This window comes from Pan paniscus, chromosome 9 (assembly GCF_029289425.2).
Source record: "Pan paniscus chromosome 9, NHGRI_mPanPan1-v2.0_pri, whole genome shotgun sequence".
NCBI classification, from domain to species: Eukaryota; Metazoa; Chordata; class Mammalia; order Primates; family Hominidae; genus Pan; species Pan paniscus.
The window spans coordinates 59,065,090-59,078,215 of record NC_073258.2 but is presented as its reverse complement, the minus strand read 5'-3'; the positions used below and the strand labels follow the sequence as shown (position 1 = coordinate 59,078,215).

At 44.4% G+C, this 13,126-nt stretch overlaps 1 protein-coding gene across 1 annotated transcript; it reads left to right on the top strand.

Moving 5' to 3' along the window:
* Positions 1 to 5,116: 5,116 nt before the first annotated feature.
* On the top strand, positions 5,117 to 6,045 carry LOC100986169 (olfactory receptor 5P55-like). The gene is made up of 2 exons (XM_003826391.3): positions 5,117 to 5,660; positions 5,741 to 6,045. Exons 1-2 carry the CDS (start codon positions 5,117 to 5,119, stop codon positions 6,043 to 6,045), a joined length of 849 nt encoding a protein of 282 aa, XP_003826439.3.
* Positions 6,046 to 13,126: the final 7,081 nt, after the last annotated feature.

The following is a 13,126-nucleotide window of genomic DNA, read 5'->3' as shown; positions in this document are numbered from 1 at the left end:
CTCATAATAGTCTCTGGTGATGTTTTGTATTTCTGTGGTATCAGTTGTAATGTTTCCTTTTTCATTTCTGATTTTGTTTATGTAGGTCCTCCCTCTTCTTTTCTTAGTTAATCTAGCTAGCAGTTTATCAATTTTGTTTATCTTCTCCAAGTACCAACTTTTAGGGTTTTTTTATTATACTTTAAGTTCTAGGGTACATGTTCACAACGTGCAGGTTTGTTACATATGTATACATGTGCCATGTTGGTGTGCTGCACCCATTAACTCATCATTTACATTAGGTATATCTCCTAATGCTATCCCTCCCCCCTCCCCCAACCCCACAACAGGCCCCAGTGTGTGATGTTCCCCTTCCTGTGTCCAAGTGTAAGTACCAACTTTTTGTTTCATTGATCATTTGTTTTGTATTTTGTTGGTGGTGTTTTTTGTTTGTTTTTTGTTTTTTGTTTTAGTCTCTATTTTGTTTAGTTCTGCTCTAATCTTTATTATTCATGTCCTTCTGCTAATTTTGGGCTTGGACTTTTTTCTTGCTTTTCTAGTTCCTAAGATGTATCATTAGATTGTCTGTTTGAATTTTTTTTACTTTTTTGATGCAAGTGTTTATTACTATAAACTTCTCCCTTAGTTTCATTCTTCTGCATGTGAGTATTCAATTTTCCCAGCAGCATTTATTGAAGAGACTATTCTTTCCCCAGTTCATCTTCTTGGCACTTTTGTTAAAAACGAGTTCACTCTAGATGTATGGATTTATTTCTGGGTTCTCTATTCTGTTCCATTGATCTAGGTGTCTGGTTTTATGCCAGTACTATGCTGTTTTGGTTACTATAACTCTATAGCACAATTTGAAGTTCAGTAATGTGATTTCTCCAGTTTTGTTCTTTTTGCTCAGGATAGCTTTGGCTATTCTGGGTCTTTTGTGCTTCCACAAAACTTTTAGAATTGTTTTTTCTATTTCTGTGAAGAATATCACTGGTATTTTGATAGGGATTGCATTGAATCTTTAGATTGCTTTGGGTAGTATAGACACTTTAACAATATTGGTTATTCCAATGTATCAACATGAAATCTCTATTTTTTTGTGTCCTTTTCAATTTCTTTCTCCAGTGTTTTATAGTTTTTGTTGTAGAGATATTTCACTTCTTTGATTAAGTTAATTCCTAGATATTTAATTTCATTTGTAGCTACTATAAATGGGATTAGTTTCTTGATTTCTTTTTCAGAATGTTTGCTGTTAGAATATAGAAATTCTACTGATTTTTACATGTTGATTTGTATTCTGCAACTCTACTGAATTTGATTATCCATTATAATAGGTTTTCGGTGGAGTCTTTAGGTTTTTCCAAATATAAGATCATATCATCTGCATACAGGGATAATTTGACTTCTTCCTTTCCAATTTGGATGCCCTTTATTTCTTTCTCTTCTCTGATTGCTCTAGCTAAGACTTACAATGCTATATTGAATAACAGTGGTGAAAGTGGGCATCCTTGTGGTGTTCCAGATCTTAGGGGAGAGGCTTTCAGTTTTTCCATATTCAATATGACGCTAGCTATGTGTCTGTCTCATATGGCTTTTATTATGTTGAGGTATGTTTCTTCTATATCCGGTTTCTTTAGAGTTTTTATTATGAAGGGATGTTGAATTTTATCAAATGCTTTTTCAGCATCAATTGAAATGATCCTATGATTTTTGTCCTTCATTCTGTTGATATGATGTATCACATTGATTGATTTGCATATGTTGAAGCATCCTCGTATAGTCTCTATATTGCTTATTTGGCTATAAACAGCATCAGTAGTATCTGTGATTTCCTTGGTGGCATAGGTTACAGTTATTAGTGGAGGCTGTGATGGAGAGTGGGACTGTCAAGTAGATCAGAGTTTGGGTTCCAGTGGTGGCAGCAGTGTGCTGAGTATGTCTGTCCTTGGGCTGCATGACAGTATATGACTGGCACACAAGGTAGGTCAGAGTTTGGGCCCCAGTGGTGGCAGCAGTGGGCTGAGCATGTCTGTCCTTGGGCCGCAGGACAGTGTATGCTGTCTCCAATGTCAGTGGGTCCAAGAGGGCCTGTCCTTGGGCCGCAGGACAGTGTATGCTGTCTCCAATGTCAGTGGGTCCAAGAGGGCCAATCCTTGGGCACCCAGCTGACTTATTGGAGTAGTAGCAGCAGTGGTCTGGGGTAGTAGCAGCAGCAGGCTGGGCAAGTGGACGGGTTCTTGGGCCCCTGGGCAGCCATTGTGACATGCGTAATGACAACTGCAGTGGCAAGACAACCCTCTGGTCCCAAGTGGTCTGTACTGGTGGTGGTGGTGGCTGCAATAGGCTGCATAGGCCAGTCCCCAGGCCTTCAGGTGATGCATGCCAGCTACGGTGACAGCAGCTGAGTGGTTAGGCCCCAACTCCGGCCCTCAGGAGAGTTCAGGTGCCAGTGGTGGTAGCCTAGGCTGGGCAATTTACTGGCCCCCAGATTGTGTGCTGTGGCACAAGAGGTAGAGGCTAAGCCAGGCCAGACAGACTTGTCCTTAAGCCCCCAGTGGTGAATGCAGGCAAAGTTGTGGTAGGAAGGAGCAGGGCAATCTTTAGGCCACTGGCAGAATGCCCAAGTGGGCAGCGGCCACACTGCTGCTCTGCCACTGGAGTGGGAATGCTGCCTTCAGTGGTGGGCAGCCTAGGCTGGCAGGTGGGGAACACATGTGCCACTTGCACCTCAATCCCTGCTGCAGTAAATGGTACCTTGCTCATTCCTCAGCCCCAACAGCGGTACTCAACGCTTTGGTTGCACTTCAGCCCCTGGTGTGGGTAGCTTTCTCTCCTAAGCCTCCGGGGCCACCTCAGGCCCCTGGACTCCAGGACAGTGTGCAATCTATTGGGGCCAGTGCTCTAAAATGGCAACTTGCTGGAGCTGCTTAGGTTTCAGAAAGTGTGTGGGACCCAGTGCAAGCTCCCTCCCTGAGGTACTGCCATCACACAATCTCCCCAGCAGCTCCCTATGTTAGTTTCAGGGCCTTGTGAGGGTCAAGGGCTTTCCCGCAGCTAGGATTTCAGGAGTCCTCAGTGGGAATGTGGACTACTAGGGTCTCTCATTTACCCTTTTCCTGTATTGGGAACCTCTCTCAGCTCCCAGCCAATCTTACCAAACAGGGATCTCAGGATTCCTTCTTTGCTTGAGGTATTTCCTATCACTTTTCTGTTGAATTCCAGTGTTCTCTCCTGGATGATCTAATCAAAGTGTGATTATCTGCTCACTGTTTTGGTTCTTCTTAGTGGAGGAGGTAAATACAAAAATGCCTCTAGTCACCCATCTTGAAACATCCATCTGTTTTCGTTTATTTCATTTTCTTTTTGTGGATTATTAGTTCAGTCAATTGACAGAGATCAGTTAAGCCCCATCTTCTGACAATTACCCAAGAGGTCTCTCTCAAAGCATCACATATTCACCAAGCAGAAGCATCCCTAACTGGGTGTATTCATTTTTTATGGCTGCTATAACAAAGTAACACAAACTGGGTGGTTTAAAACAAAAGAAATGTATTTTCTTGCGGTTCTTGAGGCCAGAAGCCTGGAACCAAGGTGTGAAGCCCTCTGTATCCTCTAGAAGAGTATTCTTCCTCGCCTCTGACAGCTTCTGGAAGCCCCAGGCATTCCTTGACTTATGGCAGCCTAACTCCTATCTCTGCCTCCATCTTCACATGACCATCTTCCCTTGTCTGTCTCTTCACATGATGCTGTCCTTGCTATATCTCTGTTTTCTTTTTTTTAAGACAGAGTCTCGCTCTGTCACCCAGTTTGGAGTGCAATGCCACAATCTTGGCTCACTGCAACCTCCACCTCCCAGGTTCAAGCAATTCTCCTGCCTCAGCCTCCCAAGTAGCTGGGATTATAGGTGCCCGCCACCATGCCAGACTAATTTTTGTATTTTTTGTAGAGACAGGGTTTCACCATGTTGGCCAGACTGGTCTCCAGCTCCTGACAAGTGATCGGCCCACCTCGGCCCTCCAAAGTGCTGGGATTACAGTCATGAGCCACCGCACCCAGCCGGATTTCTTTTCTTATAATGACATCAATCATGTTAGAGTAGAGTTCACCCTAATGAAGTGTGACCTCACATTAACTTGATTAAATCTGCAAAGATCCTACTTCCAAATAAGGTCACAGTCACAGGTACCAGGAGTTAGGATTCCAACGTTTATTTTTGGAAGATATAATTCAACACACAACACTGGGAGAAATTACTGCACTGCACATTCTAATGACTGGAGGCATCTGATTTCCTGTGTCCCAGGCCTAGGGGACAAGCACTATTGGAGTATTTGCTTCCAAACATGACCCACACTGATCCTTTTAATTATTCCCTCTCTGGGGCAACAGACCAGGCCTCCAATACCTGCTGCAGATGCTGGTTCCCTGTAGAACAGGAAATTTGGGAACAGAAAATGATTCTAACTACATAATAAGGATATAATTCCTAGAACAGGCTGAGGTTTTTTGTGTGGTTTTTTTTTTTTTTTTTTTTTTTGATGGAGTCTTGCTGTGTCACCCCGGCTGGAATGCAGTGGCGCAATCTGGGCTCACTGCAACCCCCGTCTCTTGGGTTCAAGTGATTCTCCTGCCTCAGCCTCCTGAGTAGCTGGGACTACAGGCATGTGCCACCACGCCTGGCTAATTTTTTGTATTTTTACTAGAGACGAGGTTTCACCATGTTGGCCAGGCTGGTGTTGAACTCCTGATCTCAGATGATCCACACACCTCGTCCTCCCAAAGTGCTGGGATTACAGGTGTGAGCCACCACACCTGGCCAGACTGAGTTCTAATTCTACTTTCCTTATGTACTAGCTTTGTGACCTTTGATAAGTTGATCATCTCATTTGGTAAGTTGATCATCTCATTAAATATAAATGGATATAATATTTAAACAGAAGGTATGTATGAAGTTTCAATAGCTGCTTTAAAAATGAGTTAGCACGTGGCTCATAGCAGGTGTTCAATTCTTACTAGTTCCTCTGCCTCTTTCCCTAACACTGCCTATCCTGGGGATATTTAAAAATCTCTGGGCACTGACCCTAGCTCTAGGGTACACACGTGTCTTATTTGGTCTCTCTGCAGTGACATGCACACCATGGTGGAGAACCATACCCAAGTCACCTGGTTCCACCTGCTGGGACTTACAGAGCAGGAGGACCTCAAAGGCATCCTCTTTGTGCTCTTCCTGCTCATACATTCAGTCACTGTCATGGGCAACCTGGGAATGATCACTCTGATCCATGCAGACCCACAGCTCCACACCCCCATGTATTTCTTCCTGAGCGTCCTCTCCTTCATAGACTCCTCGTTTTCCACAGTGGACACCCCCAGGCTGCTGGAGAGCTTCCTCATCTCAAGCCAATCCATCTCCTTTGCAGGCTGTATGGTCCAGATGGCCCTCATGATCCTCCATGGTACTGCTGAGTGTCTGCTCCTGGCCATCATGGCCTATGACCGATTCACCACCATCTACCACCCTCTCCTCTATCACACTATTATGTCCCAATGTCTGTGTGTCCTGCTGGTGGTGACCTGCTATACTGTTTCTGTTGCCAATTCAGCTTTGCTGACTGGGTGCATCTTTAAGCTGCCCTACTGTGGCCCCAATGTCATTAACCACTATTTCTGTGACATCCCCCCGTGCTCCATCTTGCCTGTGCAGATACTACTGAGGTTGAGACCATTATCTTCTCATCGTGTGCCTTGCTCATCCTCTTTACCGTCACCATTATCCCAGTCTCCTATGCCTACATCCTCATGACCATTTGCAGGATGCGCTCCCTGCAAGCCCAGAGCAAAGCTGTCTCCACCTGTGCCTCCCACCTCACCATCATCTGCCTCTTCTATAGCACCATCACCTTCATATATGCTCAGCCAAGCTCTCACAATTCCATGGAACACAAGGTCATGTCTGTCTTCTACACTGTGGTCATCCGCATGCTGAACCCTCTGATCTACAGCCTGAGGAATAAAGATGTAAAATATGCTTTGAAGAGGAGATGCCTGTGCAAGCTGTCTTCATAATCAAGTGTGGAACATTGAGCATCCTATCCCAAGTTGTAACATGGTAGCCACAATATAAAGTATGGATAATATTAACCCTTAGATAAAGTATGTGCCAGCACTAGTTTAAACACTTGACACATTATCAACCCATTTAATCTTCACAAGTGTATGAAATGGGCACTATTATTATCCCTTAGGAATCTGGGGCACAGAGAAGCTGAGTAACTTGCCCAAAATCACACAGCTGATAAGAGGCAGTCTGGTTCCAGAGACTATATTCTCAACCAATGCACGCTACTGACTTTTTCTGATGACTACATCTCAAAAAAGAACAATGGCAGCATTCCTTAAATTCCAGATATCATAAAGAGAACCTGGATCACAGCATTATAAAGTGGTGTGGGAGGTTTCTCACTGTATGGGAGGTTGCCTCGATCAGCTCGGGAGGCTTGCATTTATTCATTAAAATTAGTTAACAAAAGCTTGAGTCAACACCATTAGAGGGTAATTGACATTGTGGACTTTCCGAATAAAAAGTATACATCAAAGGCTTAAGGCTTAAGACCACAAGAGTAAACAAGTTAACTAGATAACTTCCCCACATCCCATCGTTTACTACTCTAATTTATTTAACTAAAGGTAATGGGACCAGGCCGCCTTCAGCCCGGTCTATTACCGAGGTCATATGAAAACCCTCAGGCCTTCCAAAAGGGTTTTGTGGCTATCATAACTAATATTTTTCCCACCAGCCTGATCAAATCCCAACATCAGGGACCATGGGGTTTGGAGCCTCTGCACCCACACCTCAGTTCACCTTGCCTCTGAGTGACTCCTTCTCTTGGCCTCTGTGTGATGTTGAGTCAGTCACCTAGATCCTGACCCCCCATTTTCCCAGGTGAAAAGTAGACAGTAACACCCATCTCAACTGGTTATTATTAGGCCTCCATGAGGGAGGATAGGGGCTCCCACAGAGTCTGGCACAAACAACTGTTCACAAACTGTTGGTTTCCTTGCTTTCCTGGGGAAACTGCTCCACAGGATCACATATTCTTATACATCAATGTTTTTTGAGGGTGAGACCATATTACATAGTGTATTAGTCCATTTTCATACTGCTATGAAGAAATACCCAAAACTGGGTAATTTATAAAGAAAAAGAGATTTCATAGACTCACTGTTCCACATGGCTAGGGAAGCCTCACAATCATGAAGAAAGGCGAAGGAGGAGCGAAGGCACATCTTACGTGATGGCAGGCAAGAGAGCATTAGCAGGGGAACTGCCCTTTATAAAACCATCAGATCTTGTTGAGACTTATTCACTACCATAAGAACAGTATGGGAAAACCCACCCTCATAATTCAATTACCTCCAACTGGGTCCCTCCCATAACACATGGAGATGATGGGAGCCATGATATTAAATAACATTTTGGCTGGGCAAGGTGGCTCGCCTCTGTAATCCCAGCACTTTGGGAGGCTGAGGTGGGCAGATCACCTGAGGTCAGGAGTTTGAGACCAGCCTAGCCAACACAGTGAAACCCCATCTCTACTAAAGATACAAAAAATGAGCTGGGCATGGTAGTGCATGCCTGTAATCCCAGGTACTCGGGAGGCTGAGGCATTAGAGTCACTTGAACGCAGGAGGCAGAGGTTGCAGTGAGCCGAGATCGTGCCACTGCACTCCAGCCTGGGCAACAGAGCAAGACTCTGTCTCAAAATAAATAAATAAATAATAAATAAATAATATTTCATTGAATCTGAGAAAGTTCTTTCTTTTCCAATCCTTTTTTTTAGCTCTTCTAATATTTTCAAAGTTGAAGTCTGTTTGATACTAGTTTGACTTTAAGCCTTCCCTAATTGTGTCTCCTTTTTAACAGAGAGAGCAAGTTTTAGCACTTAACAATAATTAGCTAATATTTAATAATGTTATGTTGTTTTCCTATTTATTTTTATGTTGCGCTTTTATTTATGATTCTAATTTAAAAGGTTTTAAATAACTGTTTAAGACAACCCAAGTTTCAGAAAAATCACAACACATGTGATACACAGGGCAAAGGAGGTAAACAAATGACCTTAGGAACATTTATATAGGTAATTCATGTTTTTCAAAACATTTTCACGTTCATTATTTTATTTGATCTTCACCAAATGCTGTAAGATAAGTAAGCCAGGTGTTATTATTTCCATTTTACAGATAAACAAAAATAAATAAATCTGAAAGGTTTACTTGATTATCTCTAAGTCTCACTGGAAGGCCATACAATAGCTTAGAACAGAGAACCCAGGGCTCCTGAATTGTGATGGAACCCTCTGCACACAGTTCTCAACTTCCTTTCAGAAAAAATAAATAAATAAAAGTTCTTGATCTTCTCGTATTACGGACTGAATTGTGTCTCCCCTAAATGCATGTTAAAACCCTAACCCCCACCACCATCCCTCAGAATGTGATGGCATTCGGAGATAGTGCCTTTAAATGGGTGATTAAGTTAAAATGAGGCCTTTAGAGTAGGCCCTAGTCCAATCTGACAGGTGTTCTTATAAGAAGGGGGAAATCTGGACACAAAAGAGATGCCAGGGGTGCACACAGCGGAAAGACCATGTGAGGATGCAGTGAGAGGGGAGCAGCTGCAAGCCAAGGACAGAGGCTGCAGAAGAAACCAGCCCTGCCAGCACCTTGCTCTTGTATCCATCTCCAGCCTCCAGGACTATAAGAAAATAGATTCCTGTGGTTTGAGCTACCCAGTCTGTGGTATTTTGTCATTGCAGCCTGAGCTGACTAATGCAGCTTCCATACTCAAGCCTGCCTCTTGGCCCAATATGGCTGCTGAAGCTCTAGCCATCAGTTCAATGTTTGAAGAAAAAAGGTGGAGGAATGAGAAAAAAATGCCAGCTGCCTGTTCCCTTTGGTAGCTGCTATGGTGTGAATGTCCATCCCGCCCCTTCCCCCAAAAAAAACTCATGTTGAAATTTAATCGTCATTGTGATCTTATTAAGGGGTGGGACTGAAAAAAGGTAATTAGGCCGTGAGAGTTCTGCCTTTATGAGTAGATTAATGCCATTATTGAGTGAGTGAATTCATGAGAAAAGCAAGTTTGACCACCACCTCTTGCTCTCTCTTGCTTTTGTGTGCCCTCTTTTGCCCTTTCCCCTTCCACCAAGGGATGACTCAGTAAGAAAGACCACGTCAGATGGAGACCCTTCAGCCTTGGACTTCCTAGCTTCCAGAAATGAAGAAATAAATTTCTTTTCCCTATAAATTACCCTGTATGTGGTATTCTGTTATCAGCACAAAACAGACTAAGACAGGAGCCTTTCCGGTAACAGCCTCTCGTTAGCCAGAACTTAGTCACAAAGAAGTCACATGTTTGCAAGGGAAGCTGGGAAATATAGTTATTAGCTGGGGACATTGCCATCTTGAGTATTTGGGGATTCTGCTTATAGAAAGAGGTAGAGAATGAATACTGGATAGGCATCTCACAGTCTTGACCATTCCTCCCTTATGTCTACTGCCCAGAGCAGAGGATGGTAGAGAACTGAGGGCACACCCACAACCCTATACTTCCTGCCAATAGATTGTGTGTGGACAGAATGAAACCGCCTTTGCAAAATTATGACTGAGACAGTGAAAGACATCTAACTTAATCAACTCCATCTTGCTTCTAACCTCCAAGTGGTCCTTGTTCATTCCTGGGCATAGGCTGAACTAATTTTGGGAGAAACTTAGTTTATAGTTTATAGTTTTTTGGTTTTGGGGTTTTTTTTTAAGACAGAGTCTCACTTTGTCACTCAGGCAGGAGTGCAGTGGCATGATCTCGGCTCACTGCAACCTCTGTCTCCCAGGTTAAAGGGATTTTCCTGCCTCAGCCTCTGGAGTAGCTGGGATTACAGGGGCCTGCCACCATACCCGGCTAATTTTGTCTTTTTAGTAGAGATAGGGTTTCACTATGTTGGCCAGGCTGGTCTTGAACTTTCTGACCTGAAGTGATCTGCCTGCCTCAGCCTCCCAATGTGCTGGGATTACAGGCATGAGCCACCACATCCAACCTATAGTTTATAGTTTAAAACAAAGATGATAACAGCCCTTTCCCAAAGCAGACTTCCTTCTTGCCTGGGGACAAAATTGCCTTTGTAGGACTAAAATTAGCCACAAAATTAGAAATTGTGGTTTAGGAGCCATGCAGTTGGAGGCTACAAAATACTGACCCTCCCTAAACTGCTCCTAAGATCAGTGCTTGAGATAGTTTGCAGACCCTGCACTTGATGGATCAGCTGGCACCACTCAGATTGATTACCTGGCTCATCGGATCTTGTGGCCCCTGCACCCAGGAACTGACTCAGAGCAAGAAGACAGCTTCGATTCCCTATGATTTCATCCCTGACCAATCAGCGCTCCTGGTTCACTGGCTTCCCTCAACCCGCCTAGTTGTCCTTAAAAACTCTGCTCCCCGAATGCTCGGGGGAGACTGATTTGAGTAATAATAAAACTCAGGTCTCCTGCACAGCCGGCTCTGTGTGAATTACTCTTTTTCTACTGCATTTCCTCTGTCTTGATAAATCATCTCTGTCTAGACAGTGGGCAAGGTGAACCCATTGGGCAGTTACAAGCATACTAAGTTTAAATTTTCTAGCCAAAGTAAAAAATTTGATGAGATAATGTGTTAGACATTCGGGCTGCAAAAATACCATAAATAGAATGGCTTATAAACAGAAATTTCTTTCTTTTTTTTTTTTTTTTTTTTTGAGATGGAGGCACCCACCACCACACCTGGCTAATTTTTATATTGTTAGTAGAGATGGGGTTTCACAATGTTGGCCAGGCTGGTCTCGAACTCCTGACCACAGGTGATTCTCCTGCCTCAGCATCCCAAAGTGCTGGGATTACAGGTGTGAGGCACCACGCCCAGCCACAGAAATTTATTTCTCACGCTTCTGGAAGCTGGGAAGTCCAGGGCAGAAGGGCCTGCATTTGGCATGGTCATTCTTGCTGCCTGGAAGCTTCAGTGTCTGGTGAGGACCCACATCCTGGTTCATTGGTAGCACCTTCTCACTGTGTCCTTACACGGTGGAAGGGGCAAGGGAACTCTGGGTTTGTTTTTGGTTTTTTGTTTTTTGCTTTAATGAGGGCACTAATACCATTCATGAAGACTCCACCCTCATGACCTAATCACTTCCCAAAGGCCCCACCTCCTAATAACATCACCTTATGGAATTAGGATTTTAACATATGAACTTGGCTGGTGGGGACACTAACATTTAGACCTTAGCAAAATCATATTTTAAAATTTAATATTCCCAGTTTCTCTGGGAAGGAAAAATGAAAGAGTTCACTATTCTTATTCTCAGCCATAATCATCTGGTGCTGAGTTGCAGCTACAATTTTAGACAGGCAGACTTTCCAGTTCTCCCTCAACCCAGTTTTCTCCACCACTCATTATTAAAGGTGTCTGTTGCTTTTTTATCACACCACGTTTTTTCTTACAGTAGACAACCTGTCCTGGCCTGAGCAGGTCATGCAGTTAACATACTTCTTTTTTTGCTAGCATCTTCCCCAGTGCCTGGAAAGTGCTGCTCCCCATTCCTTCTGTCAGAGGCGTGTGAACCACAGCAACTCCATCTTGAATAGGAGCTGGGTAAAATAAGGCTGAAACCTACTGGGCTGCATTCCCAGAGAGTTAAGGCATTCTAAGTCACAGGATAAGATAGGAGGTCAGCACAAGATACAGGTCATAAAGACCTTGCTGATAAAAACTGGTTGCAGTAAAGGAGCCGGCCAAAACCCACCAAAACCAAAATGGTGACGAGAGTGACCTTCGGTTATCCTTACCACCGCACTCCCACCAGTGCTGTGACAGTTTACAAATGCCCTGGCAACATCAGGAAGTTACCCTATGTGGTCTAAGAAAGGGAGGCATGAATAATCCACCCCTTGGTTTAGCAAATTAACAAAAAATAATCATAAAAATGGGTAACCAGCAGCCCTAGGGGCTGCTCTGCCTAAGGAAGTAGGCATTCTTTTATTCCTTTACTTTCTTAATAAACTTGCCTTCACTTTGCACTGCGGACTCTCCCTGAATTCTTCCTTGTGCGAGATCCAAGAACCCTCTATTGGGGTCTGGATCAGGACCCCTTTCCTATGACATATTTCTGGTGACCACAGCAGGGACTACAGTGCAGCAACCCTGACCTAAAGGCTAACTTTGGGTAAGTGGTGAGGCCTGGTAATATCTTTCTTGTGAACCACAAAAGGGACAATACTGAGGAGGTCCCTGAGCCGAAGGAAATAGACTGCAGCACTGATTGGACAACTTTGGGTAAGTGGTGGGGTACCCGGGTAAAGAATGAGATTGGGTTAGAGGCCCAGCTTAGGGGATTTAGAGTCTCTCCTAAGACAGAGTGGGTTAGAGGCCACTCTTAATGAAAGTCAAGGGGGGAGGCTGGCAAGATGGTTGAATAGGAACAGCTCTGATCTGCAGCTCCCAGCGAGATCAATGCAGAAGGTGGATGATTTCTGCATTTCCAACAGGGGTACCCAGCTCATCTCACTGGGACTGGTTAGACAGTGGGTGCAGCCCACACAGGGTGAGCTGAAGCAGGGTGGGTTGTCACCTCACCCAGGAAGTGCAAGGGGTTGGGGAATTCCCTCCACTAGCCAAGGAAAGCCGTGAGGGACTGTGCTGTGAGGAATAGTGCATTCCAGCACAGATACTACGCTTTTCCCATGGCCTTCACAACCCACAGACCAGGAGATTCCCTTGGGTACCTCTGCCACCAGGGCCCTGGGTTTCAAGGACAAAGCTGGGCGGTCGTTTGGGCAGACACCAAGCTAGCTGCAGGAGTTTTTTTCATACCCCAGTAGTACCTGGAGTGCCAGCGAGACAGAACCATTCACTCCTCTGGAAAGGGGGCTGAAGCCAGGTAGCCAAGTTGTCTACCTAAGCGGATCCCACCCCTGTGGAGCCCAGCAAGCTAAGATCCACTGGCTTCAGATTCTTGCTGCCAGCACAGCAGTCTGAAGTCGACCTGGGACACTAGGGCAATCAGGCAAGAGAAAGAAATAAAGGGTATTCAAATAGGAAGAGAGGAAGTCAAATTCTCTCCTT